Raw genomic sequence first — 27,656 nt, 5'->3', positions numbered from 1 at the left:
TCGTTTATTCATCAAGAAAAATTACGTCAGAGAAGTTTTCAATCACAGAGTAAAACTTTTTCATGTTCCCACAGCGACGCGTCGCAACTGTACCTTTGTTGTTTTGTCAATTGCTCACCTACAACAATGGCCTCTGCATCTGATAGCCTTGGATACCTTGTCCGTGTCTTTCCCACCTACCCGACCGAAGTAGTTACAGAGACTTTTGACAACCAGCAACAACTTGACGAGTGGGTTAAAGAAAACCCCAAGCAGCCTGCCAACTTCATCACCAACAACAAGTACATCTCTGTACCCAAGGCTTCAGATGCACGCCGAAACAATACCGGCCGTCCTCGGACAGTTGAACGTAGTATCACTTTTTTTTGTGATCACTCAAGAGAAACATCGGCTCCAGCTATCCCTGCTCTGCCCATAGACTCAACTGAACCTGCTCCCATCAAAAAACGTCGACTTGCAAAACCATCTATTAAAGTAAATTGTCGTGCTCGATACCGTATTCAATACTTATTCTCAGGCAAAATCAAACTTGTATATCACTGGCAACATCAACACCATGACCCTACCGAGATAACCAATGCTACTCGCTCACAACTCCCCGCTGAAACACGTAAATGGATCGAAGAACTTGTCAATAACAAGTTGGAGTGGGATCAAATTCAGGAACATCTGCGTTTGACTGATAAACAACTTCAAGATGTAAGTATCATCTATACATGTAAAGCAAAACTATGATGATAACTTGTAGAGATGCTAACCTGTGGTATCAGCTCGAGGAAGGCGAAGGACCGTTCCCGGAAGCCTTACGTGTGAAGCAGCATCATGTCATGAATATCATCGCCAACCAACAGTCAAGATTAGCAAGAAAAGATTTAATCGATAAAGAAAGTGTAGTCAAGTGGCTTCTCTTTTTAAAAGATCAAGGTTATCAAACGTTGGAATATATCACGGATTCTACTTTTGTTGTTGCATGGATATCATCACGACAAGCTTTGGTAAGAAAAGATATATACTTAAATATAATGCAATGTTCGTATATTAAGATGCATATGTGCTTTATAGCTGCTCAAGAAATCAAATGAGATCTGTATTGATGCCACACACAAGACTTGCAAATCTATCATCAGTGGTCGGGCTGATGCGTATCTGTTTTCTATCGTTGCCAAGCATACAGTTACTGGACAAGGTTACCCTCTTGCGTTTATGATCACAGATAAAGAAGATAGTGAAAATTTGCAAGTATGGTTTCGATGGCTCCGAGACAGAATTGAATACACACCAACAAGGATCATGATCGATTGCAGTCCAGTTGAAATTAACAGCATCAGAGCAGTTTATGGTCATCAAGTTCAAGTTCTTCTGTGTCATTGGCACATCAAAAGAGCATGGGAAAAGCACATCACGTCCAAGGTACCATTTAGTTAGCCACATTATCGTATATTCAATATAACCTTCTTTTTTCTATATGTTGGGTTATAGATCAAAACTACTCTGTCAACAGCCGATATGAAGAAAAAAAGAGATGAAGCTCGTTCTGCCCTTGGTGCTTTGATGAATTGCAAAACTGTCGTTGAATTTGTGCATGCATGAGATTAATTTGGTAAAAAATGGCGAGATACATATGAGCATTTTAAATTTTATGGCTATGTGTTGGACTATTGGGCATCCTAAGCATCATCTTTGGAGCAAGGCTTGGAGAGAGGTACGTTTTAGGCTCGTTTTAGCTTTATTTTGCGCTTCAACATAATGCACGGTTGTATATTCTTTAGAATGCGTCCTTCCATACAAATAATCTGATCGAAAGCTGGCATTCCAAACTTAAACGCAAATATCTTCCATACAGTCGCAATCATCGTGCTGATCGTGTAATCTATATGTTGACGCAGTTTTTGAAAATGATTACCGTGCTCAAGTCCTACGTATTTTGGCTGGTGTCGAAGAAACAACAGCGACTAGAGAAGCTTAACAAACGAAAGAGAAGCCTGCAAAAAATCACCAGATGAAGCTGACCGGATGATAACTATCCATGATGATCATGTATGTACCACTTCTGTATGTGTGCGTTTACTTTTACAATTGCTGATCGTACTGTGGCAATAGGTTACCTATCAATCTTTTGCTAGTTCTGCATTGTATACTTTAAAGCTTGAAGAAACTGATAGCAATGGCGTTATTGGTTCTTGTAGTTGTGAAGATTTTAAAAGCGTAACCAACCATGCAAGCATATATATCTTAGCGCATATAACACCACCATTCTAGTAATCATAAACCAAAGTTTCCCTCGCCAATCAACAACAGCATCATCGTCATTACCAGCATCATCTTTAGTCAACAACATTAACAGCATCTATGCAACTAGCACCATCCTCACAGCACCAGCAGCGGCAACATAGAAACGATCTGCTCGCTGAATATGAACGCTCGACAAATCAACTTGATAATCTATTTGCAAGAAACAAATCAAACATATCTACAACACAACTAGAGAATTGATTGTTCTACAGAAAAGGCTATACACAGTCGTAGAAAAAATCATCAATCCAAATGCATGTCCCTCTCGTCAACAATGAAGAATAAAATAAATATTTAGCAGAGATACTTATTACATATATTTTGTTTTCTAATACTCTTGGTTGGACTTGGTATATATTTGTTCGGATAAAGCTGTTGGACTTGCAATATGGGACATGGGATTTGTGAACTGATCAATGATAGCGCCGCTATCTAAATTATCAACAAAGGCAAAGCCATAAGTGTGCATGGATCATGTGTCATCATTAGCAATAGTAATACACATCAACTAAGAAGCACTAAACAGGGAAAGAAGCGTATTGAGAAACAAGAATTAGACAGGTAGTATATCAGAGTCTTCAAAAAAGATAAACAGATATATTAAGTTTTTGTGTCTATGCTGATACAATAGCTTTAACCTCTTGATCCTTCGTCGTCAATTTAAACATTATCAACCATGCCGTTATGGGAAGCTCAAGATATCGCGATTTTGATACAACAAAAGCAGCAATATCCGCATGCGTCTTGGGAATATATTGCGCGAATAATTGGCAACCGCCACACACCTTCAGCCTGCAAGGCACGATATCGTCAATACAAGGTGAGTATGATATTTGAAAAACAGAAAGAGCTATTGCGGTATCGTGTATTATAAATTTATCATAATATGTTGCATATTTCTAGCCACCGTTACCTTCTCATTGGACTCCAACTCAGCGATATTACCTTGCAAAGCTGCGCGCATCCAAACCCCCTTTATCATGGAACGAAATAACTTCGCGGGTGGATCATCCGCCAGAAGAATGTGAGGAGGTTTATCGTCACCAGATAAACCATAGAGAAATCGTTTATGCCAGAGGAGTTGTGGAAGGGGAAATTAAAAGAGCAGAGCAAATACAGCTTAAAATGGATGTAAGTAATCATCGTCCAATCTTACACTGACTATATAATAGAAGGTGATTAATAAATAAAAAGCTGGATAACTTAATATCTTTTTTTAGTTGCATCCTATTCGATGGGGTCCCATCGTAGGTGATCGGCGCAACAAGCATTGGACCCAAGAGGCGCTGGTTTAATCCTAGCACGACTATCTTTCTTTCACATGCTCAAAAGGTGATATACACATGGGTTAATCATTTGCATAAAAGATATATCTTCTTGTTAATAGTCACCTATGAGTATTAGCATCAATTATTTACAAGAATTTTCTTTTATAAAAGGTGCCTTTTCAAAGTCATAGTGCACTTGTGGTAAACCACACTACTTTGAGATTGATCCGGACAACTCATCCCACTCCGCCGTCTTTGTAACCATTAGAAAGCAGTAGAGAGAACACCACACACACGAATGACATAATTAGCGCCATATCAATAATCTCTCAAACATGGATCACAATCGAGAATAACTCAGAACCAACCATTGTATACACATTGTCCTATTCTCGAGTTAGTCAGCACTTCCTTTGAATCTAGCTTATATGAGTTGAGCGAAGTGTACCTGTCAAAGAGCTTTTTTTTTGAATGAGCCAGGTGGAGGCTGAAATTTTATTGGTTGGTCACACGTTCAATGTCAAAGAGCAGATACCAATTCCAGCACAGACAAAGGTGAAATTCGCCAAACAAGGAGCACACTGATCAAGACAAAGATGACTCTTTACAATCGGAAGGCAGCGTTCATTGTCATGACCGCCAAACTCAACCTTACCATCCTTCTTCATCTTTGAAACATCCGAAACCTAGCATGTCCGCGATCCATTCATCAGTTCATCCAAACGGAAGTCTTGACAGCATATCCAAGAGTATATAAAGGGTTGTAATTCATTCAAAAAAAATCATCTCATATTTGACTCTCACAGTATTTCATATTGTCTTTTATTCAATCTCTTTTCTCTTATTATCTATTCACAACCCACGTTCATCACAGCACTCCTTCTCTCAAACAAGGTCTTCCCTTTCTCCTTCTTACAACTTTCTCTCCAATAACTCTCTTTCTATCTTATCACTATTGTTTTATATACATAAAACCTTGCACCTTTTTACTCAATACTAAAAATGGTGTCTATCAGTGTCGTGGACGACAGCGACACTGATATGACTATGGCATCAACCGACTCATTTGATACCGACAATATGCTCGTCGATAATGACCCAACCACTGATGCTTTTTCGGAAGCGAGCGACGGTGCGGCTATGATGGATGTGGACGACGAAAATATTGGTTTTGACAACGTTAATGACTACTATGACGACCTGGACAACGACACTAGCTCGGACATTACATCATTTGCCGAGAATGAGTACTCCTATGACGAAATAGCGTACATGGAGCAAGAAGGAGCAGCAGGTACTGTTAATATTGTCTTTCCACTTGTCTTCTGTATATGATTTTTATGAGCATGTATATAGTAGACTCACTATGGTTGTACCTTTATATTATTTCCTACATAGAACCGGAGCCAGACTTCATTCGCGACACGTTTTACGGCCGTGCAAATACATGGCGATTAGCCAGTCGCAAATGCAAGTTGAGGGTAGCATTAAGTGAAAATCGTGAGCTGTACAGGGTTCGTACACCATTTATAAAGCCGACACCAAGATCATTCATAATTATCTGGACAGAAAAGCTAAAACAATCTTATATTACCGCTAGGCTTACCTTCGTTCGTTAGCTGAGTGGTACCAAGTACTTCGCAGAGACGCCTTGAACTTGATTAATCTGCATGCTCTGCTTGCATACGAAAGCAACGGTGAGATACCCATGCCAGAATTAGACAATCAAACGTATTGGGCTACGGCATTTCGGATGGTGATCACCAATCCAACGCAAGAGGCACCTGTCCCGGCTCGCGTGAGAATAATTTCTGTTGTTGCTTGGGATGAATTGTGCATAATATGTACTGTATGTCGCGGAACATGCAGCACTGACAAGCTTTTTACATTATTGACTTCAATAGACTCCAAACCGCTACGCCGTTCTACGCGATATCTTCAATAACCATTATCAGCCACAACGCCGGAATGCGGAAACAGGAGAAGGTATTAGATATACCGATATGACGCTTTGAAACTGGGTAAATGTAAAACAATGATAGATGTTTGATACTGACTTTCTTAACAGCGTTATACGATCTTCCTGTTCTTCGTCAAGACTTATCAATGTCCTTGTTGGCTCGATTAGCAGAGCTGTTTGCAGTAAAGGCTAAAACCAGTAAGTGTAGTGTACACGCAATTCTTTACATGCTCTATATATATCTGTTAAACCATAGAAATAGTTATTAACTGAGGATATAATATTTGTAGATGCCATGAACCACCTATGCGCCAACATTCCTGTTTTTCTCAAGCGTGTATGGGTCGCATATCTGAGTCATCTGCGCCATGAACATAACCTTACCTTTCGAATCAGCATCTCTAGCATGGGTAAACAAAAGAATGATTTTCTTTTCTACTTACATTGGTAATACTGGAGTGTTGAAAAATATCTCACCGCTATTTTTTATGGTGATCTGCTTATAGCAAAAGAAATCTGTAATTTGATCACAACGCACAGAACTCATTTGACTCAGCGTTTAATTGAACGAATTCCAGCAGCAATTTTACTGAGGTGCTTCAATATTTCAAGTAAGAAATTACACATAATTTCTTTTTAATTTGTTATGATGATTATATAGATACAACACATAGATAAACACACAGTTATAACTAAGACGGTGTTACTATTTTCAACTTTTTTAGCCAACACACTGCACGATTCGAACAAGCATATGCCGGCGTGAATATCGCACGCATAGTACAGCGACCGTCCATATCTGGCCCTGCAATGCTAGTGAATTCGCTATCCTTTTATATCTGGCTGTCACTTGAAGCCCAGCCTTTCCAATTCTGTCCCAAGTGGACTCCACTACCACTTGCCAGTCACCGCATTGGATTCATGCCGGTCGACCTTGAAACTATGTATTACATCGTACGCGAAGTGGACGAGCGAGATCCTGCACAAGTGCCGGATAATATTGTGGTAATGATATGCGTTTTTACTCTCTTTGTGTTTCCAGTTATTAAAAGATGTTATTTGTTTATTTACTGGCTTGTTTCCATCGATGCATAAATCTAGAGACCAAATAACGTTCCTGGTCGTGGACGTTGCTTGTCATATCGTGTTTTCAGACAGCAAGATCCTGAGCTGCTTGAAGGCTTCTGGGAGTCGCTATTTAATATCGGTCACGTAGAGCCGCGACGTTGCCGATACGCAGTCGAAGGTAGATTCCGTATACATTTTGAATAGTCACAAAGTGGTATCTTTTGATAGTTATATCTAAACTCATCTATCTCATATACATTTATAAATATGATGTGCCCAGGTCAAGGTGTTGTGCCCCCAGAAGACCGCGAGCTCAAACTCTTCAATAACACATTCGAAACTGATGGTGTCGCCATTGTGTTCCATTTTCGCAGGCCTGTGACAACGCGGCGTGGAGGTTGGTAGTACCCTCATAGCATGCAATATTAAAAGTATGTATTTGGTCATGACGAGATCTCATAAATCTATTATTAGAGTATATGCCTTCTAGCTCCAAACAAGTTAAACGCTTTCCTCGTGAAATTGACGTCACACAGTGGAGAAGAGGAATGTATCATCTTTCCAAAGAGCCAGATGGTCTTGATGCAGAGCGGCTTCATAATTTTCGAACAGTGTTCATAGACCCAGGTATATATCTAATCATTCTCAAAATATGTAACGTTATCTAAGTAGATATTTTGTATATTACTTTAGGCATCCGGTCTCTGGTCACTGCTGTAGACACTCTTGAGCCGCTCGAAACACCTGAAGCGAGAGCAGAGCACGTATATCAGCTAAATAACAGAACATACCAGTGAGTACTGCGTGCAGTATATTTACTTTTAGCAAGTATGAGCGTGTGTCCGCGCTTTTTACATCTGATGCCAACATGTTTGATTTTGTACATAACCCTTTTTCAGGTTCCAGTCCATGTTCAAGTGGGCGCTCCAAAAGGAAAACAAAAATCGAGCACGCTATGCTCATGTCGAGCGACAGGCTCATCCGGATCAAGATATCCCGGAGATACAGGAGGTGTATGATATGTTGAGAGGACATCCGGCTTCAGCGCCTACTTCGGAAGGTTTCCGAAATTACATCAGAATGTTGAGTGGCGTGCACAGACAGTAAGTTACTCAGCTATGTCGATATATACTGGAACACCGTGATCATCATTTTGGCATGAGTATTCACTCTAGTTTTTTTTTTTTTTGAAAAAAAAATAGCATCCATGAACAATTTAACAAACATTTCTTTCACCGGGAAACGCTACTCACTCTTTTTTCTGCGCGCAAAAGCGCATTGGAGAATCTTGCCAACAGATTGATAGGGTTGGATCACCGTGAAGATGTAAGTATCTTTCTGTGTATGAGTACTTCTTTGATAAGTCGCAAAAACTAATATGGTTGCTTCAAGGTACCTCTCCCTTTCTTCAATAAGGCCTCCAAACGCGAACGCAAAGCTCACCGCCGCCGGTTTCGCCGACCGCGCCGCGCACATGCAGGATTCAGAGTGGAAGACAATTGTATTGTAGCATATGGTGATGGAAGGTTTAAGCCCTCCTTCAAAGGATTTGAACCTATTCCTGTTGAGGTAAATAAGAAAATTTATCTGGCAGACGTGGTGGAACGTTAATTAGTGACGAATGAAGCGAGTGTCCTTGCTATGAATTGACGCCTCTATTATAAATAACTTTGTAGACGTTCCGGGCGGTTCTAGCAAGACGTGTAATGGTCATGCTCATCGATGAGTATCGAACCAGTGTTGTGTGCAGTGCTTGCGATGCGAACACGCGTCAATTTCGAGACCGTCCAGGAAGTGTTCAAGTGTGTCGCGAGCACACAAAGCGGAGAATTCGTCGGATCCGCGAACGTGCTGAAGACGATGGACACAGGAACAATGCCCGACGGCAGCTCTGGTGTGTGGATGACGACGGCCATAACCTTTGGCCAACATCGACTTGCAACGACCGTCAAAACGCTGGTACGTAATATAGGCTTTGTTACTTTCTATCGTGTATACAAGAAGTTTGTAAAACAGTGAGAGAGCTTCAATAGCTAATATTAATGGTTGTAATAATATACCAAAACTTATTTCCAGCTGGTTCCCAATTATCCGTGTATCCATTGAAGTTCTGCGATCATTGTCCTGTACCTACTGTAAGTAGCTAGTATTTGATTGTTTTATTACATCAGTGCCTTGATAATGCATCATGCGACTTGCGCATAAGCTCACATTATCTATACATATAGTTGTGGGACCGTGATAATAATGCTGCCCGAAACATTGGTCGTATCTTCATGCAATACGTCCAAACTGGTAATTTGAGATCGCGACCACCGTCGATGCGTCGTCCCGCTGGAGAAAATGTATTAGACGATGCCCACGACGACGAGTTTGAAGAGGAGGAGGAAGACGAAGAAGAGCAGGCCTTGGCGCCTGTCATGGAGTGAGTGGAGGGCCACTCCAACGAGATACAAATTGGGGGGAGGTAAGTATCTTATTCCATACTCGTTTCTTTACTTTTGTAACAGCTGTCTAACTTTTGTTTCTTTTCATGCATACGCTTTAATACACTTCTTTCCTTCTTTCTGTTGCATTTATTCTCCGCTTCTTATTTCTAATTTTTCTTGATGAATAAAAGACCCCCAGCCTACTGGTGTTCAGATTTGAAGTGCCGATAACTTTTTGACGTAGCAGGAGTGCAACCTCACATTTCCACAGCTTTTGGGACTAGAGCGGTTATGGATTCACTCCAAGATGTTTTCGAGGGTGCTGCTACTATAGAGGAAAATGCCATCCAGTACTCGATCTTTTTTCCTGTACTCTCGGATCCCGACTCCATGTTGGACCGAGTGCAGGATTCCCTGGCAATGATCCGATCGCTAGTCCAACCTCATATCAATGACTACTTGTGGCAAAAAGATCAGTTCTACTTAGCGATCGTTCACGATGATTCCAAAGGTAAGGAAGGGCCTTATAAACGAATAAATGTGGCACAAATACACAAGTGATAACTAATCAGTTTACCAATCTTGAGCAGATCCTGGCTATCCATACCTACACGGCATTACACATTTCGGCGACTGTATTCACGACGAGTGGTTTATCGTATACCTTCTTCGACTGATTACCGAGAAAATAGCGAATACGGTAGCAACACTCTACGACAATGACGGCGATGTGTTATTGATCGAGGCAGCCATGGCGCTTCCTGCATGGCTCGATCCAAGCAACAGCCAGAATCGTGTAGCCTTGTACAAAGGCGACGTACATATTATACCCATGCCGCGCACTCCCGCCGACTTGATACAGGTACCCGTTGCATTAACACAAGCACGCGCCGTCGAGATCATTCGCAATCCTCGTATAGAAACGCGTGCCGATGCAGCAATCCAGGAAGTGATTGACGCACGCAAGGCCACCCACGACGAACGACACCTCGCGCGATGTACATTACCTGCACATGCTGCCTATGTGCTTCTCCAACACCCACAACTTCTTCCACTCGCCGTTGAGGCGTTCTATCTTCGTGATCCAGTCGGTCTCAAAGCATGCAGCACAATGCGTCGATTTCCGCCGAACGATTCCGTCACTACGACCGTTAAGTTTACAAAGACCACCTATGCCCAAACTGTCAGCCAAAAGTTTTATCCACCCAAACCATTTCACTTGCCGAAACCTAGCAATAAGCGCTCGTTTTTCATGGCTGAACTCGGTATGAAGGTTGCTTGTGGCCTGGAAATGCTCTATTATCAAAGCAGCAGTATTGACGCGAATGTCGACGAGGAAGCACAGAAAACCAAATCAATTGCCGAAGATCCCAAATACAAGCAGTTTTTGTCTCGCTTGACGCGACTCGGTTATTTCCGACAGGAACGATCTGGATCCAAGCTCTATCGAGAGTTAGAACAACAAGCCCAGCAACAGTATCGAGAAATGCGACGAGATGTGGACGACCCTGAGACGTTTGCGGGTAGCCAGGTGCTACCTAACCCGCACAAAACGATCGATAATCTTTTATCCACTTATTCGGAAGAAGCGCTCGATAAATTGCTAAAGGCCAATCCAGATATTGAAGACAACGATGATTGGATGAATGTGGATCCACAGCAATTGGAGGAGTTGTTGAACCAAAGAATGGGTCAAATGCAAAATGGCATGATGGCGGATTTCGAGCGTGAAATAAACGATGAGGACGACGACCCTATGCCTGAAGGCGGCGTGGATTTAGACAAGATGATGTCTCAGTTTGCAAATTTCATCGAAGGTAGCAAAAGTGGACTAGACGGTGTAGATTTTCCAGGGTAAGGACCAGTTTTGAGTTGCTTTTTATTCTTTATCCATTCTAACCTGATCACTCATATCATTTAGCGAAGAAGAAGAGGATGAGGATGACAGCGACTATGAAGGAGAAGAAGATGTGGATGCCTCGTTATCATTCGACGCTGAGCGTTTCATGAACATTTTAACGAACGTGCTGGGTCCGGCACCCGGAGTTCCTGTTGAGCAAAAAGAGCAAGAACAACCGCTACAAAAAGAAGAAAAGGATCGATTAGATGAGGAAGAGGAAGAGGATGTTATCAAGCAAATGGACGAAGAGATCAACGCACAAGAGAAGTTGGGATCGTTTGCCAAGCAAACCGACGATGTAGATGCGCCTGTCGACGTATCTCTTAATCTAGTAAAGAACATCCTGGAGAGTTACAAGAGTCAACAGGGTCTTCCTGGTCCTGCGGGTAACATACTAGGACAATTTGGCATTGTTCTTCCAGCGGATGATGAAGAAGATGACGATGACGATGATCATGATCAGAATGAACACCAAAATGTACATAATTTAAAAAAGTAATAATAATTTTGTTGTAAATAATTACACTATTATTACTAGGAAACGTAAAAAAAAAAGAGAACTACTACATAGTACACATTAGAAGGGGGGAAGAGGGTGAGATTTTGATTCTCTTTTGTTTTGTAGCTTTATACAAGTCAAATGACGAAAGTGAATGGTAGGTACGGAAAGGAAGGAACAAGATAATGGAAGTAGTATATATGGGATAAGGGAAAAAGAAGTATGTAGAAGAGAAAAATCGAGAATGTGTGATTTTAATAATGGCCACGCGCACGTCTCGCTCGTTCAGCCTGCTTCTTTTTCTTTTCTATGATGCGTAGCAGATCACCTTCATCTTCCGAGTCGTCCGAGTCACTGGAGAGTGGAAGCTGTTGACTATTGCTATGCTCCAAGTCACTATCATCAGTGAGATCATCGTAGTATGAATAGTCGTAATTCCGGTGAGCCATTCGAGGCTTGGATGACGGTGTGCTGTTGATAGACGGACGAATGTTGTTTGTGTTGTTGTATCCTAGATTGGATGAAGTGCCAGCGAGAGGCTGGAGGACGTGCGTAGGGACATTACTGGTGGTAGTGGTAGCGGTGGTGGAATAATCATTAGACGGTAGTCGAGATTGGTATTGTTGTTGATAAGTTGGTGTACGAGGATACTGTTGCTGCTGGGCGTAGTCATAATTACCAGTAGCATCATAATAGGAGGTACGGTTCATGCTGCTATTACTAGCAGTAGTAGTGGTAGGAGTAGTCATCGTTGCAGTAGGACGCATTGTATACATGCTTCCGCCGCTTGGTGTAGCAGCTGGAGGAGGAAGGGGTGGATTGTTGAGAAGGTCAGGTGTGGAGGAAGATCTGTTGAGGTACGTCTGACTGCCAGCGGTAACAATCATATTGCGGCCCCCGGAGGAGTAATATGGATCGGGTGTAGTGAGGTTCGTACTAGCCGACGTATTTCGTGACAAGGTAGGAGACCGTTGCTCGTAAGACTGGCTCGAGCGCCAGGACTTTACCGACCCTTGTGAACGTCGGGATGAATGAGAAGCATTTGAATCTGAACGGACAACGCCGGGTTCACTAATATGGGTGTTACGAAGCGTGAGCGTCACTGTGGACGCAGATCCAACAGAAAGCATCGAACTTGACATATTGCGTCGATGTTGTTGTTGGTATGTCGTTGTAGACGATTTGGATTGTGTCGGTTGTGGTGGTGGTGGTGGTAATGAGAAGTCAGAATCACCCCTGATATTATGATCATCGTAATCCTCCTCCTCGTCGCTCACTAAGCGATCGTCGTCTAAATAGTCATCGTCGTCCTCGTCGTCGATGGGAACGTCCGCTTTTGGCCAGGTGCCAATGACAATGGGCATTTCCAGACACTGCGATTCTACTGCCTTTTTCTTTTCGAGAAAGAGACGAATGCGTATCTTGTAGTGTATATCGATGACTTTATCCTTGTATCGAATGGACGGAGGCGTGGATGTAGGAATAAGGATCTGCGAATTGATCGCTTGGGAAAAGTTGTATGGTCCGATGATGTTGATGTCATGTTCGACTGATTTCAAGATATCCTGTTTGCCCAGCGTGTTCCTGTCAAGACACATGTCAGCAAAAAAAAGTAATAATGCGTAGCGTTACTTCTACACGGCATCCTCCTTTTACCTGGCGGTGCGGATATCCACTGTACGAACAAGATCGACTCTGACGGCGTTTTTACGGGTAAAAGATTCGTAATGACTGAAAACAATGCTGAGCTTGACCAAATCGCCTGATTTCCGATATGTAAAAAATATGAGCACAGGAAGAAAACAATGACATGCGAACGGTTACCTAAAACGGAAAGTACATACCTCTTGTGAAGCCAAAGCGTGGCATGGAGACCCTGAGCTGGCATTGTTGATGCCGCTTGGATACCAACTGTGGTATTACAAAATCCAAGCTCTGTTCCTGAGTCTTGTTGTACTGTGGCGACTGGACATCCACAAACTCCAGGATGGGTACCGTGTATTCCGCTTTGGAGCACAACGATTCCGGAACCATCGGTCGATCATGGATTGCCGTCAACATATATCGAATACGTGCCTTTCGCTTACCAAACTAATAGAAACATGTTAAGTTCCAATGATTGCATACCCTTGACAGAAGCCTTTTCTTTCTCCCTCATCCCTCCATTCCTTGCACGAACCTCCATGGCACTCGGTAAATCATCTGGAACAACGAATTCAAAGTCAAAGTTGTGTTTCTTAGCATCCAAAATGTGTGCCTTGTTGCTGCCATCGTTAGACACTGCAATGGTTTCAGTCTTTTGGAACAACGTAATCGTTTCCTTGTCCTTCATCGACAAATACACTTCACCCGTAAACCTTAGCGTAATGTGGTTCGTTTTCGTTGGGCTCTTCGGGTGGACAGTGACCACACCTATGGCAATGTAGTAACAATAGTATACAATTTAGAGAAACAGAGAGACAGTGCTAAATGCTATCTTCGCTTCCATAGCAACAATAAAACAGCAGTTTCTATAAACAGATATCCAAGGCGATAAAAATGAATTTACCTTTGATTGTTTCGCCAGGAAAGTAAAATTTCTCCTCATTGAGACGAATGTCGATAGTCTTGCTGGTGCCTTTTGTAAGATGCCTCATACGGGCGTGGTTGTTGTTTCGTTGTTAAAGGGAAAGCGATAGCCAAAAAAAAAAAGAGGGAGAGAGGAATGTATAAATAACAATCGACTGGTTTTTCTCTTCCTGTATATTTTGTTCTTCCTATTGTATTGTATTCAAATGCAAGAAAAAAGAAAAGAAAGTGATGGAGTGGCACTGTTTAAGGTGCAAGAGAAACAAAGAGGGTTATTAAAGAGAAAAAATAAAAGACGAAAAGAGAGCGAGAAGTATGAAGCAGCAATCAAGACGCTAATTCAGGTCCAGCGCGCTATTATGTATACTTGGGCGTTGCTATGGCAACCATTCAGCTTTTCGGCGCCTTTGCCTTGGCAAGGGGAAACAGAGCCAATGATTGCGTCTAACCACAACAAAAATTTTGCCCAGAAGCGACAGGGCGAGACCCTTCATCGGAACAACTCTTGCTTATATTGTAGACTAGTCAATTTTTAAGTGGTTCTTTTAGATCTAATAGTGAAAAGATGGAACAGGCTTCAGATGGATACTTGGACGAGGAGCATACTGTCGCAACACAAAGTGCGCAGCAAAGAAGCGTGTGGTATGTGTGTTACATTAACAATTCGAACCTTAAATCTTTTGTGTCCAGAATACTACTTCTGCAGTTAACCGTCCTCTTGTACGTCTCTTTGCCCTGTTGTCCAGCTGAGAGTGTCCATTGACAGGGCTTATTCATCCTAAGCCGTGCAGGGGCCTATAATACTCTTATGGATGCTAATAAGAGCTCCTTTGAGTTACAAGGCAAAAATGACAGAGAGTGATGGGGAATTTCCTCTTCGCGCTCTCTCTCTCTCTCTCTCTCTCTCTCTCTCTCTCTCTCTCTCTCTCTCTCTCTCTCTCTCTCTCTCTCTTCACACCAGTATATCTTATAATGAAGAGGGCAGAGATCTTCATTTTAGGCTCGAGAAGAATATTCCACTTTTTCTGGCAATACAATCAATATATCAAGTTAGTAGTAGTGTTGTATATGCCTGCTGTTGCTGTCGTTGTAAGCTGTTTTAACACTGACCCTCCTTCTCGTGGCCCTTTCTTGTTGTCGCTCGGTACTGTATTTGATGAATGATTGTGACCACTTACTCATCTTTTCATCTTTATATTTGGCATACAATTGTACTTTAGAAAGTGGTGGTCATCAGCTTAGATACTTTCTATCCTTGCTACATACTGGCTATTTTCAGTGATATGGTGTGTACTTATAGCATTACTAGAGGCGGTAACATTGACAAATAACTACATCAAAGAAGATAATAAACGCATGTTGCTGATGTCCTGCCTTCAAGATACTAGCTAACATGCATTATGTAGCCCATTTCAATTATACAAAAGGGAGCGCGTGCAAGTGTCACTGTGATGCACATCCAGCCTTGGTGTCTGCTGAGTCCGCCGTACTTACGGTACTATACCAGCCCCAAACGTTCTGTTCTTCTGTTTCACCCGTCTCACTTTCGCTCTCTCTTTTCTTCCCTTCTCTTTGTACATATATGCCTTCACAGTTCGAAAAGGCCGTTGTAGGAATTGCGTTACCTATCCTAGTCTTCGGTCTTGTAATATACAGCTGGTACATTTACATTTTTCGCCTATGCTGTATGTTTATGAAAAGACTTTCATTGAATAAAAAGGAAGCGCTCATTCAGTTTTTTCCTGCAACTTGTTCGTTTCTCCCCTTCTGCGTATATTTATTTGTACATGACTTGATTATAGATGCACAATTACTACAAGTCAATAGAGCCGAAGCAGGTCAGTAATTAGCGAATTCATGATCGTTCAGTTTGACTTATTGGGTGTACTACTTCTTTATATTGGGGTGTATGTAGTGGCGTTTATGGTGATAGGAACGTTCTTCGTGGTTCTAACGTTAATAACATACGTGCGTGTTCTTGTCTCTTATCCTGGAAAAGCGATTCATGTAAGCTGCTGTGTGGTGGATCGACGTAAAAACGGGAAAGGGAGGAAATGATGAGGAATATCGTTATGTAATACGTCGCGCTGCTATATCCTACATAGGCTTCACCACTATCTTTATCAGCACCAACGTCATTCCCGCGTTTCTATTATTCGCCTCGGCTACTTGATCCGAAAAGTATGCAACGGCGCCAAGATCTGGAGGAAGCGAACGAAACCACGAGCCTATTACCCGTAGTATCTATCAGCAAAAACGACGGATTGCCACGTTACTGTGATTCATGTCAGTGTTACAAGCCTGACCGTACACATCATTGTAAAGAGTGCAACGCGTGCATATTGAAAATGGATCAGTGAGGATTACATGTTTCATAATCTGTATCTGGGGTGGTTTTTACCAACAATTGTTGTTATTGTACTGACTTTTATGGATAAATATTCTTCTAGTCATTGTCCATGGTAAGATCAAAAACGGATAGGAGCTTATGGCATTTCGCTAACAAGAGAGTCAATAGGATCAGCGGCTGCGTGGGTCATAAAAACTACAAATTCTTCTTCCTTTTCGTCCTGTATTGTGCCTTTTATGCCTTATGGGTACTTGGTACGACTATACCCACCGTAGTGGAGGCCATGAACGATGAGGTAGATTGCTGTTGTTCCTTGATGTAAGGAGGGAAGTGAATCAGGTTTATTAACCGCAAATAATGGAACCTTCAGGGCGCATCGTTGGACCCACAATGGATCGTACTACTTGTGCTGTAAAGTATAGCCCATCATTCTATATATCACTAGTAATCGATGCTGCTCAGAAGCATCTACTAACCAACGCTGATACGGGCATCTTTTACAGGGCTTTTGTATTTGGAATGACACTGTGGGGCTTTGCAGGTGTCCATGGCTACTATATCCTCAACAACCAAACGACCATCGAACACATTTCTCAACGGCCGAATGAAGTTCGAATTGATTTTGATACCAGTGGTCATAATTTTGAAATTGTCACGACGCATCACGACGATAACTTGTGGGATCTTGGACATGATCGAAACTGGCGTAGTGTGATGGGAAGAAATCCGTGGGGCTGGTTCTGTAAGTCTTTCTTTTTGTTCTGGATGCAAGATCGATAGTAAGTGTGTATGTGTGTTACTAAAATTCACGACATGATGGAATCATCAACAATGAAAACATTTGTAGTACCAATCTATGGTGGTCTCGGCGACGGATGCATATATCCTTACAATGAAGTGCTTTATAAAAAGATTATCGAGCGCGCCAAACGTCAACGCAGCGTGATGAATCCACCAACAGTACAAACCACCACTTAATGATCTCCCTCTTATTCCATTACTATTTCTTTAGTTCATGTATATGTGTTTACTATATAATATCATTATTTCTTTCACAATACTTCATACAACTATTCGTTCCGATTCGCATAATTGTATACGCTCTTTTAATTCAGTTTTTGGTTGAAAGGTGACGATTGTCATTATAAAGGTGTAAATATTACATTGAGTACGGATGTAAACATATGATTATTATCGATAATAATAATAGTAAGTACTAATCACTTTCATATGATTGTCTTTGTTCTTGTCATTTCCTTGCGAACCGTGCGCTGTTGTGTAACTTGTTTGTATATTGAGCACCTAGAACCCGCACATATTGAATCGCCTGGATGATCCATTTTATTTTCTTGCAAAATTGAGCACACGCATGTAGCGGCGAAACGAAAGAGCCCGCTCTTTTTTTTTCATCACTTCAAAGTAATATTTTGTCGGTACTACCAAATGTGATCCTTATGCAACAGATCATATAATAAGCAAAATCAAAGGGAGGTGCATAGCAAAAACAGCTTTCTTGTCAGTTACACGAAATTTACCGTGACAAAGTAGCAATGAGAAATGCTAGAATGGTTCATTTGATATGCGAACGAAAACAGCAAAAAAAAAAATAAGAACGACGAAAAAACCTAATTTCAAAGAGATCATCAATAATCAAAGTTATAACACCGAGCAAATATGATTGCTAAGCATACCGCTTTGAGTTTCTTTACCCTTCGGCTGGCCCACCCATCATGACAAAGAAGCAAAAGGCAGTAAGAGGGAAGAATCGGCCACCTTGGATCGGATCACGATGGATTGCACGTTGGATTTACCATAAACGTAACCGTAGGAAAGCTACCAATCATTTTAAAAAGCATTGAGGTTACACATTCCAAGGCCCTTGTTCGCTCTACTTTAAAAAAGGTTACAGATGTCAGTGTGAGAGAGTTTGTTGTTATTACTGAGGCTGGCAAGAGCAGTGGTGGGTGTGTCCGTGTGTGAAAAAAGGCTGCTTCTTTGTTTGACAACCCCATTTATCATTCTCTCTTCTTTCTTTTCCCTGTCCCTGTCTCTGTCTCTGCCTTTTGTCTTCTTCACTCTTTAACAATAACCATGTCAGCCATAGTGAATACGCTGCCTCCCGAAATTGTCCAGTTAATTTTCGGTCTACTGGACCTAGAGCAGCTCGTACGCTGTCTCCGTGTCTGTAAAGAATGGCACCGGATCCTGATCAGCCTTCCTCACCTGTGGCGCCATGTCCAGCTATCTTCACGATTTCAGGGCGCTCCTGAACGGTACGCTCAAGCATTGACCAACCTCATTCATTTGGCCGGTGACCATCTGCAATGGTTGAAATTAGACATTGAACTGTCCGAGGTGCTGGGTATTCAAGCTTTGCAACTTATAGCGGCCAACGGGTGCAAGCACTTGGAAGGACTTGGTATATCAATGATTTATGCTATGCTAAGAAGCTGTATGAGAATAGGAAAATGAAAGCTGACCGTCGTTCATATATCTAATACAGAGTTAAATAACACATCGGGTCCAGAGGAGCGGTTGCTATTGTTACGGGCTCTTCGTAACATTGGTCCCATGACAGCAATGTCATATTTACAGCTCTACTGCCTCGAGATAAATATGGACGACGTCGTACACCTTTTTGATCTTTTCCCCAACCTGACATATCTCGATCTATCCGACTCGGTACTCTATGACAGTGGCGACTATACCAGCAGCATACCATCAGGACCTGCCCATCGCCACCACCGTTACCATCACTACAATCAACGCTACCACCGCACCACACGCTTAAAAAGTCTCACGCTCAATCATATCGAGGGCGCCTCATCAGCTGTCTTTGGCTGTCTACTCCAATCTTGTCCACAGCTCGAGCAATTTCATTGTCGCGGCGCGTTACTTTCCTATGAGATTATACAGCATCTCAACCGATATAATCGATCATTACGAGTATTGGCGTATGGCCTTTGCGCAGGACACCACGCAGATCAGCATGATTTTGTAATACCGCCACCGCCAGTGATGCTCGAGATAGGCCTCGAATCGGTGTTGCTAGAGCAAGTCAATGATCAAGATCTCGCTGCCATTGTATCATACAGTGCCTACCACTATACATTATCCAAGCTGGACATTCGTTCATGCTTTATACCCGACGACACCATGGCACAATTATTATTAAACAGCAGCAGCAGCAACGGAGGATGGTCTAGTTTAAGGCAGCTCGACCTCAGCTCTGTTACCGGACTCAGTTTACCAGGATTGTTTACGTTTCTGGACGCATGTCCAAACCTCGAAAAGCTCAGTTTTAAAGATATCCCATGGTGGCGAGTAACAAATGCAACGCTGGACCGTTGGACACATTACAAGAACTTGGTGGATATACGCTATTTTGGCCAACCCGAGAGCATATCACAAGCAGCTATACAGCAACTTATCGCAGCTAAATACGCCGTTTTACAGCAGCAACGGCCTGGTGCTTTACATTTTGAGTTTAACAGACATACCCGGATCCATATCCAATTTCCAACACAATATTCAGTCGATGATCTAATACTGCTTTCTAGACTTCTTGATGAATAATTAAAATATTTGTTTCGGATAAAAAAAAAGTATTATTTTTTCTTTGTAAGAATGCAAAGTGGTATATAAAGAAATATAAAACTTTTCGGAGGGAGGACAAGTAGAAGATATGTACAATTGAGAGCGGTTAATGAGAGGTGGAGGGATTGTAGGAGGTTTTACTTTGTGAAATTAGGAAACTGAGATTGATATGGGTCGGCCATATGGAGGCCGTATGGAACATCCGGTTCCTCGTAGTTTTCGAAACATGTCGTATCGCCTTCGCCCTTGATATTGGGTCGGAATGGTGGCGAAACTTCTCGCCGTGCAATCTTATCGAAATCAATGCCTTCAAAAAATGGATGCTCCTTGATATCGCGGCTTCCGTCCTTGAGGTTGCCATAGCGACGAGTAATGTCTGGCGTCAACAAGCCGAGCAGCAGATCTTTGGCAACCGGGGATATGTGCTCGGGCCAGGACACTCGGCAGTCCAAAATATTTTGGTACATGTCGACAGGGTTCTTGTCTGTAAAAGGAGACTTGCCGACGAGCATTTCGTAAATGAGGACACCGAGGCCCCACCAATCGACGGCTTTACTGTAACCTTTGGACTTTATGATTTCGGGTGCTATTTTTTTAAAAATCGTTGAAGTTAATTTATCAGATCATAATAATCCAAGAAAAACATTGTCGGGAAAATGATATTTACCGAAATAGTCAGGCGTGCCACATACAGTCCACGTTATGTCTGGCACTTTCTTTGCGAAGCCAAAATCGACCAGCTTAACATGACCGTCCGAGTCGAGCAAGATGTTTTCAGGCTTGAGGTCGCGATAAGCAATGTCGCGCTCATGCAAATAATCCAAAGCAAATGATGACTTCGGCAGCATAAAATTTGGTAATTTCTTCTGAAAACTGTTTTTCCTGGCGCAGGATGCGGAAGAGTTCACCGCCTTGGACATATTCCATGACAAAGAACAAATGCGAATCGTCTTGGAAACTTTCTACCAAGTTGACCAAAAATGGATGGTTCACCTTGCAGAGAATGGCCTGCTCATTGTTGATATGTTGTGTTTGGCGGAGTCGTACAACGTCGTGTTTGTCGAGGGTTTTGATGGCATAGTATTGTCGGTCTGTCCGGGATTGGGCCAAATGAACCCGACCAAACTGCCCAGTGCCAAGTGTTTCGCGGATAATGTAACTGTCCAGGGGTGATGATGGCGGCGGTAATGATTGTGCTTTGGCAGGCGTGGCGACGGGGCTAGTGACTGGTGAGGCGGGAACGGATGGTGGTGGAGTCATGATCTTTTGCTGCTGTTGTGGTGGTGATAATGGTTGGTGGTGGTGATGGTGGTTGTTGTTGTTGCTGCCAATGGCAGGTGAAGTGGCTCTTGGTGAATCGATTGGTGTTACTAAACTGTCTTTGTCTATGACAAAACAAAAAAAAATTGTACATAATTAGTAAAATAAGGCAAATCAAGTAACGTTGGACATGTACACAAGTGTAGCTACAAACCTTGTAATGACAGCTCGCTTATGCTGGATCGAACGCTTAGTGTCCTGGAAATAGCACTTAGTACTGATGATACTGATGATGTGGATGCTTTCCGTTCGTGGTTGGAAATGGATGTGGATGTAAGGTCAAGTTTTGAGCTTCGCTTCTTTCCACTCGGCCAGCGAGTAATAAGAGTTTCAACGCCCTTTGAGATTGTGTCCATTGTTCGCTATTGTTGAAAGGATGAATATATGTACAAATGATAATGCGGGGGAAGAATGGAGCTAAAATATACTATTGTTTGGTCTTTGTGGGTTTTTCGCATTCTCCGGTCCTTTATATATATGTTTTATATACGATCTGGATCGATAATGAGGTTTCACCTGCAAGTGAAAACAAAAAACTTTTCAAAGACAGCACGAAGATGTGCTTTGATAGTGTCCTTTTTGTCTAGCGGAGTAGCTTCAAGATGATATCATATCAATAAAGATTAACGGCGCCGATTTGACATGTGCGCCCCTGCCTGCGCCCTGTGACAAGATAGGACGTATATAGCGGGATGGTGCGATGCACGATGGTGAACTTCGATGAAGTCAAAAATATTTATAAGCAAGCTGTGTATAATAGGCGTAGGAGATGGCTACTTTAACGGTTTCGCGGTGTGACAACAGGAAGTTTTGGATGGGGGAGTTTTGACAAGAAGGAAATGGAGACTCTTTCTATTCCACGTTGATATGAGATTTAAAAAGTGTGATAAGAGAAATAAGCATATTTAAGAGACATATTATTCTACTACACTTCATCAACGACCGCATCTAGCGCGTTTTGAAATGTTTTCAAGAGACGGTCCCTCTGCTCGAGGCCGACACTGACCCGGACCAGATAGCGCGAGACACCGAACTTTTCGGCCCAGTCAAGCTCCGTGTAATGAGCGAGGATCGTGTATGGGCTAACAAGCGTAAAGTTGGTACCCAGAGAAGGTCCCTTTGCGCAGTGCAGATTGTCGTAAAATACTTGTGCTGCCTTTTCGCTCTTGAGCATCAGTGAAAACAGACCACCGTAGCCACCAGCTGGGTTTTTCACCGCTTCATAGTGTTTATTGCACACAAATTTGGGATAGAACACCTTGTTCACTAGGTAACAACATGGCATTAGAACAATTTACCCGCTTGAAGGTGTTTATCTCTGGCTCTGCATATGCATATGTGCTTCGGAGAGCCTATTGCTAACTCTTTTAGTTACCTTTAGGATGTGATGCTAAGTAATCACACAAGGCTTCAGCATTTTCGTTGATAAGTTTAGAACGAGACTTAAAGTTTCTCGAATTGCGCTCCAGAAAGAGCGCGTCCTCGCACCATACCAAATCCTCGAAATCAGCTTCCTGATGAGCCTTGATCGCTTGATAGTGCTTCCGGTTCGGATTCAAAACCATGCTATATACAGAGATCACAAGTACGTTGCTCGTTTTAAATTTTCAAACTAAAACTAATTCAGGGGATGTGATATTGCGTAGTGTGTGCGTGTCTACTGTGTATATGTAGGGGGAGCCGACTTAAGGAAAAGGCTAATTACCTGCCACCCATGACGTTACTGTCGCCTGAAAATACTTTGGTAAGACTACTGACGACCATGTCAGCGTGCTGAAGCACGTTCACATTTGAAAAGTTGCCGAGCGTTTCATCGACAACAATCATAAAATTATACTCGTCGGCCAACTTGCGCAGCCGCTTCAAATCTGGGGTCTTGAGGAGTGGATTGGAAGGTACCTCACAGAACAAGCTCAAGATCCGTTCGCCCGATTTGAGCTTTGCTTCAATATCGTCAATGTCATTATCCTCGCCCAAACCATAGAAATAGCAACCTGCACCAAATTTTTGAAGAATTTTGAGCGTATCCGTATAAGGAAACCTACAATCACAATTATCAATTTTAGTTGACAGGCTTTTTCATCATATATCACACACTCTCACATGGTCCTCCCTCTATCCCTCTCTCCCCACAGCCCCAATATCAACCGTCATCAGCCCGATCCCTCTCTCTTTCTCTTGTTATTTTTCTTTAAGAAAACAAGTGAAACAACATACCCAAAGCAAACGCTTTTAAGTGATGCATCTAATGCAGTCATGGCACAACGATGTGCATGAAAAATGGCACTCATACCACAAGGATACAAGTAGACATCATTCTCTGACAAGCCCTTGATACCGCGATCGCCTTGCAAAGCACGTTGGTTTTCCAGCTCGGTTTCTGTAGCCTTTTCATAATCTTGGATGTTTGCGCTTTCGGTTGCAAGAATACCAGCAATGCGTCGCCGGAGTGCGACCTTGGCATGATCTGCAAATTCAATAGGCAGATTGCGACCGTACCGTTCTTCCACGTATGTTGCAGCCTCGATGTTTTTATCTTCCGTTGACGATGTTGATGATGATGATGCTGCTCCTGCTACGTCGCTGGACAATGGTGGCGTCGTTGAGGGTTTTCTTTTATTAGCATAGCGGCCTTTACTACCACCACCTGCTGCTGGTCGTTTCTGCTCCTGTTCCTGTTCTTGCTTTTCCTGATCGTCCAAAATTTGCAGACATTGTTCGGCCATACGCGACGATAAAATATCTCCACTGTGCTGCCAAAACTGCTTGGCTACTTTGAAAGCATCTTTGGGGAACAGCACCAAAAAGATTGGGATAGCTGGGTACTTTTCGACAGGGCCGAGCTTAAGTTCGACAATGCGTACTGCTTCAGTTTCCGAAAAGTACCGTTTCAAGAACTCGCGGCATCGTTCGGCAATCTTGCGCGAGGGGAAGAGCATGCCCGATTCGCTCGCTTTACCGTACTTGCTTGTCAATCGGTCGCATAGCTATACGTATAGATATCGCGTTTAATCGTATGGTATTTCTCTTGCTTGTCTAACAGTGTCAACTGAAGGGAATTTCTTTTCCGTCGAGCTATTGTTATATATAATAACTACCTTTTGAATGAAGGGATGAACAAAGAAGCGCGGATACCCGCACTCCATTTTGGAAGTAACAATAGGGTTGCCTTCCTCATAATAGACATTGTCTTGCCATGTGGGGAACATGACAGAGACGGCATGAGGCGTATTTGCTGGAAGAGCAGCACCAACAGTCGTTGGTGGTTCTGGGACGGTTGTCATAATAAAAGGGAAAGACGTATATGTGTGCTCTAAGGCTGAAACCGAGTAAAGGTGTTATATGGAAAATTGATAGATTAGATCGTCGGTCTTTGTGACAACGACTTGCTCATCCCTTCCTGTGCCGGAGTTCAAGTGTCTGTGCTCTCCCTGCCTCTTCTGGGGTTGAGTTCTTTCATGCAAACTGCCCACCATGCATTTCTTTCATTTTCAATTATCAAGAGGTTGATCGACATTTCATAGTCAAGTATTGTCGCAACAGCAAAAAGTCTTCTCTCAGCATTGATGCATTAGGGCATCATTTGTCACGCAAACGTACGCGCTTTTCTCGGCGACAAAAGACAACTGCAGTACTCGCTCTCCTTCATGTTAAAACGCAGACTCTTGCATTTTAGAGTTTTTGCACTGGAGATTTTGGATGTGCGAGCCTGTTGGTAGAGTTGTACATGGGCTTCCAACTAGAATTATAGAGGATGTATCAAGCTTATGGAAAAGGAGGAAGACTACACGGGTAACAACCTGAAAGTGGTAAAAATTGACATAAAGAAGAAACTCGGTGAAGCTTGACGGGGGATCAACAGAGCAACCGTATATAGCTTGTATCGACTTGAGAAAGTTAAACTGCACTACTATTGGTGTTATTCATGTAGCAAGGTTGCTCTACAAGGGGTACATTCATTAAGCTTTCAAAAGTGTACATCAACGATTAATGATAGCAGGAAATCGTGACAATAAAGCACACATTATTATTGCTTGTCTCGCTGTATGTACTTATATTTGATGCTCACGACCTTTTACTTGACAAACGAGTTTTACCCTTATATTATCTTTTGTAAAACAGCTGTTGTTGCTCTTAGGTAAGGCCTTTACGTTATAACCAGAAATATAAAGACAAGATTACTAGCTTAAAGAATGCTTACGCTTAAAAAAGCCAAAGGGTCCGATTTAAAAGAAATAGATGCCCGATGATATACTATACAGCCCACCATGCTCCTGCTAACTTCATCAACATCCATGCATGGTAGGCAAAATCTCTGTTGCTAATAGTGGTTGGCTAATTGCACGTTGCCTTTGATCTTTCATGTGTATACTTTACGTTGTCAGGTCAGAAACAACAAGAGCGGCGTGGGGTTACACGAACGCATCAGATCGGAGTTTATGCTGCAGGAGCAGGTGGGCATTGTAACTCGATCTTGTTGGGCGAGACGGTGCAAACGACTTGTTTCTTTCTTCTCCGAGTACCCTTCAGATATAGCAACTACATTAGCACGTTTTCCTTCGTGATATATCTTATTTGTGCTTCCTGAAGAAAGAACGTGTAACGATGGTTACGATGCTTGAGAAGAACCCAGTAGCAATCACGATTAGCGACGACACTATAAAGTGCAACGTCTTGCAGAAACAATCCCTATCGGTCTATCGTCGCCTCTCTTCTTCTTCTTCTTCGACCTTTCGTCGCTTACCAACAGCATATACTATCACTATTATGGTATCGCTTAGTACTTTGTTATTAGGTGGCCTCTGCTGCATGTCCTATTTTAAGCAAAGCAGTGCTGTCCGTATCCCTTGGAAAACCCCGTTGGGAGTGCCATGGCAGGGTAAATATTGCTCAGGGGGTTAGTCCCTGGTAAGGCTTAGGAAGCAAGAGATACTTATGCAAGAAGTAATTATTTATGCAGGTGAACCAGTGTCCATTTCGAGAAAGGTCTACGATAGCAGAAAAATTGACTTTTTGCCCCATGAGAGTAAGCGCAGTGTACAAGCAATGTCATACCAGTTGCTAACCAACGTTATCATCTCGGTATCAATGACTGTACCATAGATTGGTTGGGCATGGAGCTCGATTACCAATATGTATATCCAGTTGCGAAAGCACTCAACACGACAGAGGCGCCCTTGCTTACTCGAGGTATATATCCCAAACTGTGCTGACGACAGCAAAAACGAAAGTATTAATACTGTTTTTTTTTTTGCTCACTGACTTTTTCTAGGAGAGTCGCACATCACCGTAATCACACCACCAGAGTTCAGCATCTTGGCCACAGCCAATGTCACCATTGATGAAATCAATGAGATTGCACTGAAGTACAGGATCCAAAAGACAAAGTTTGATATGGTCTGTCTTGGCAAAGAGTCGGTTGCTGTTGAAGACGAATTGTATATTGTTTACCAGATCATTGTCGATGCTCCTAACCTGGAAGCCATTCGAGAAGCCATTTTCAAACTCTATGTGAGCAAGGGCGGTAATTCAGCACTTTTTGATCCTCACGTGAGTAACAAATTAGGCTTAATGAATAAAATGCTGCGTTGTGTATATAATTATACTAACTTTGTTTCCATCATCATTCGCCATTATGATGACAGGCTTTCTGGCCCCATATCACCGTTGCCTTTACTGTAGGCGATCTGTTCGAGGCTGATGGCGTTTACAAAGGCTGGAACGTGTGCCATAGTCCTTTGCACATCAAGTTCTGGTGAAACAAATCATCTTATTCCTAAATATACTTGATTACAGGATAGAAGCACAATATTACCATTTAGATGACGTTGAATGAAGATTCATGCATGATTGGATTATCCATATCAATTGTCTATTATATTATCCTAATGCGTGCACGTAACTCTGATGCAATCCGCGTTTATGTGATGCGATATGTCTGTGTGTGAGTGACATGCACCTCCAAAAATGGCATCGCACATGAAAATGTGGATGGCTGGAACTAAAGACGAGACGGTGATGGATTGAAGCGAGAGGACGCGTAAAAAAGGCAACGATGTCAACCCCTTTCCTCCATTTCCTGCTTAAATATACATTGATCGCTGTTGGATGCTGTTACACGGTTTGGAAACGGTTAGACCCCGCCTCTAGCAGCGACCACAGCAACAACAATAAAATAATGCTGGTTGTATCAATAGGATAATACACTTGATTATTCAAAGTATGAGGACGGGGAAGAGAGCTTGATTTGGAAGCACTATGCCTCATTCAATTAGAGAAGAGGCCCTGTAAAACGAGATGGGCTTCTTTATACGCGTGGCAACACGCACGCGAAAATGAAATGCGGAGGCTTAAACGCGCTTTCCTCGTTTTTTTTTTTACTTTTTGTCGCGTCGCAACCCTGTC

General features: G+C 42.5%; 11 protein-coding genes across 11 annotated transcripts; 8 read left to right on the top strand and 3 right to left on the bottom strand.

The window, feature by feature from the left end:
* Positions 1 to 2,968: 2,968 nt before the first annotated feature.
* BDB00DRAFT_879530 (uncharacterized protein) lies at positions 2,969 to 3,587 on the top strand (the record flags this gene model as incomplete). The annotated part of the gene is made up of 3 exons (XM_053127878.1): positions 2,969 to 3,112; positions 3,196 to 3,423; positions 3,513 to 3,587. The coding sequence occupies 3 exons, from the start codon at positions 2,969 to 2,971 to the stop codon at positions 3,585 to 3,587; spliced, it is 447 nt and encodes a 148-aa protein (XP_052972849.1).
* Positions 3,588 to 4,347: 760 nt separating this feature from the next.
* On the top strand, positions 4,348 to 5,885 carry BDB00DRAFT_192095 (uncharacterized protein). The gene is made up of 6 exons (XM_053116417.1): positions 4,348 to 4,854; positions 4,959 to 5,074; positions 5,161 to 5,358; positions 5,465 to 5,546; positions 5,629 to 5,718; positions 5,783 to 5,885. Exons 1-6 carry the CDS (start codon positions 4,563 to 4,565, stop codon positions 5,791 to 5,793), a joined length of 789 nt encoding a protein of 262 aa, XP_052972848.1. The 5' UTR covers positions 4,348 to 4,562; the 3' UTR covers positions 5,794 to 5,885.
* Positions 5,886 to 7,362: 1,477 nt separating this feature from the next.
* Positions 7,363 to 7,930, top strand: BDB00DRAFT_859737 (uncharacterized protein). Its single transcript, XM_053125951.1, has 3 exons — positions 7,363 to 7,381; positions 7,488 to 7,719; positions 7,842 to 7,930. Exon 2 carries the CDS (start codon positions 7,498 to 7,500, stop codon positions 7,693 to 7,695), a length of 198 nt encoding a protein of 65 aa, XP_052972847.1. The 5' UTR covers positions 7,363 to 7,381; positions 7,488 to 7,497; the 3' UTR covers positions 7,696 to 7,719; positions 7,842 to 7,930.
* Positions 7,931 to 8,825: 895 nt separating this feature from the next.
* Positions 8,826 to 11,543, top strand: BDB00DRAFT_191999 (SGT1 protein-domain-containing protein). The gene is made up of 4 exons (XM_053116416.1): positions 8,826 to 9,055; positions 9,209 to 9,528; positions 9,608 to 10,871; positions 10,939 to 11,543. Exons 2-4 carry the CDS (start codon positions 9,309 to 9,311, stop codon positions 11,414 to 11,416), a joined length of 1,962 nt encoding a protein of 653 aa, XP_052972846.1. The 5' UTR covers positions 8,826 to 9,055; positions 9,209 to 9,308; the 3' UTR covers positions 11,417 to 11,543.
* A 127-nt stretch (positions 11,544 to 11,670) lies between these two features.
* On the bottom strand, positions 11,671 to 14,302 carry BDB00DRAFT_934144 (uncharacterized protein; the record flags this gene model as incomplete). Its single annotated transcript, XM_053129144.1, has 5 exons — positions 13,965 to 14,302; positions 13,596 to 13,828; positions 13,261 to 13,507; positions 13,073 to 13,178; positions 11,671 to 13,000 (listed from the first exon to the last, which is right to left on the bottom strand). Exons 1-5 carry the CDS (start codon positions 14,050 to 14,052, stop codon positions 11,671 to 11,673), a joined length of 2,004 nt encoding a protein of 667 aa, XP_052972845.1. The 5' UTR covers positions 14,053 to 14,302.
* Positions 14,303 to 14,738: 436 nt separating this feature from the next.
* On the top strand, positions 14,739 to 15,477 carry BDB00DRAFT_191968 (uncharacterized protein). The gene is made up of 2 exons (XM_053116415.1): positions 14,739 to 15,128; positions 15,205 to 15,477. Exons 1-2 carry the CDS (start codon positions 14,846 to 14,848, stop codon positions 15,264 to 15,266), a joined length of 345 nt encoding a protein of 114 aa, XP_052972844.1. The 5' UTR covers positions 14,739 to 14,845; the 3' UTR covers positions 15,267 to 15,477.
* A 169-nt stretch (positions 15,478 to 15,646) lies between these two features.
* Positions 15,647 to 17,204, top strand: BDB00DRAFT_859704 (DHHC palmitoyltransferase-domain-containing protein). Its single transcript, XM_053125950.1, has 8 exons — positions 15,647 to 15,669; positions 15,787 to 15,822; positions 15,900 to 15,991; positions 16,090 to 16,340; positions 16,435 to 16,446; positions 16,503 to 16,629; positions 16,705 to 16,745; positions 16,838 to 17,204. Exons 3-8 carry the CDS (start codon positions 15,908 to 15,910, stop codon positions 17,112 to 17,114), a joined length of 792 nt encoding a protein of 263 aa, XP_052972843.1. The 5' UTR covers positions 15,647 to 15,669; positions 15,787 to 15,822; positions 15,900 to 15,907; the 3' UTR covers positions 17,115 to 17,204.
* Positions 17,205 to 18,425: 1,221 nt separating this feature from the next.
* On the top strand, positions 18,426 to 19,910 carry BDB00DRAFT_879526 (uncharacterized protein; the record flags this gene model as incomplete). Its single annotated transcript, XM_053127877.1, has 2 exons — positions 18,426 to 18,753; positions 18,838 to 19,910. 2 exons carry the CDS (start codon positions 18,426 to 18,428, stop codon positions 19,908 to 19,910), a joined length of 1,401 nt encoding a protein of 466 aa, XP_052972842.1.
* An 8-nt stretch (positions 19,911 to 19,918) lies between these two features.
* Positions 19,919 to 21,695, bottom strand: BDB00DRAFT_943518 (kinase-like domain-containing protein). Its single transcript, XM_053129448.1, has 4 exons — positions 21,406 to 21,695; positions 20,769 to 21,316; positions 20,599 to 20,710; positions 19,919 to 20,517 (listed from the first exon to the last, which is right to left on the bottom strand). Exons 1-4 carry the CDS (start codon positions 21,605 to 21,607, stop codon positions 20,069 to 20,071), a joined length of 1,311 nt encoding a protein of 436 aa, XP_052972841.1. The 5' UTR covers positions 21,608 to 21,695; the 3' UTR covers positions 19,919 to 20,068.
* A 261-nt stretch (positions 21,696 to 21,956) lies between these two features.
* BDB00DRAFT_859688 (pyridoxal phosphate-dependent transferase) lies at positions 21,957 to 24,604 on the bottom strand. Its single transcript, XM_053125949.1, has 5 exons — positions 24,350 to 24,604; positions 23,469 to 24,238; positions 22,957 to 23,292; positions 22,627 to 22,817; positions 21,957 to 22,517 (listed from the first exon to the last, which is right to left on the bottom strand). The coding sequence occupies exons 1-5, from the start codon at positions 24,533 to 24,535 to the stop codon at positions 22,177 to 22,179; spliced, it is 1,824 nt and encodes a 607-aa protein (XP_052972840.1). The 5' UTR covers positions 24,536 to 24,604; the 3' UTR covers positions 21,957 to 22,176.
* Positions 24,605 to 26,254: 1,650 nt separating this feature from the next.
* BDB00DRAFT_859686 (uncharacterized protein) lies at positions 26,255 to 27,096 on the top strand. The gene is made up of 3 exons (XM_053125948.1): positions 26,255 to 26,441; positions 26,524 to 26,801; positions 26,897 to 27,096. Exons 1-3 carry the CDS (start codon positions 26,366 to 26,368, stop codon positions 27,008 to 27,010), a joined length of 468 nt encoding a protein of 155 aa, XP_052972839.1. The 5' UTR covers positions 26,255 to 26,365; the 3' UTR covers positions 27,011 to 27,096.
* The last annotated feature ends 560 nt before the right edge of the window (positions 27,097 to 27,656 follow it).

The sequence above is a fragment of the Zychaea mexicana genome (genome assembly GCF_025766255.1).
Source record: "Zychaea mexicana strain RSA 1403 chromosome Unknown BDB00scaffold_178, whole genome shotgun sequence".
Lineage (NCBI taxonomy): Eukaryota > Fungi > Mucoromycota > Mucoromycetes > Mucorales > Lichtheimiaceae > Zychaea > Zychaea mexicana.
This window is presented reverse-complemented; position numbering and strand designations above follow the sequence as displayed.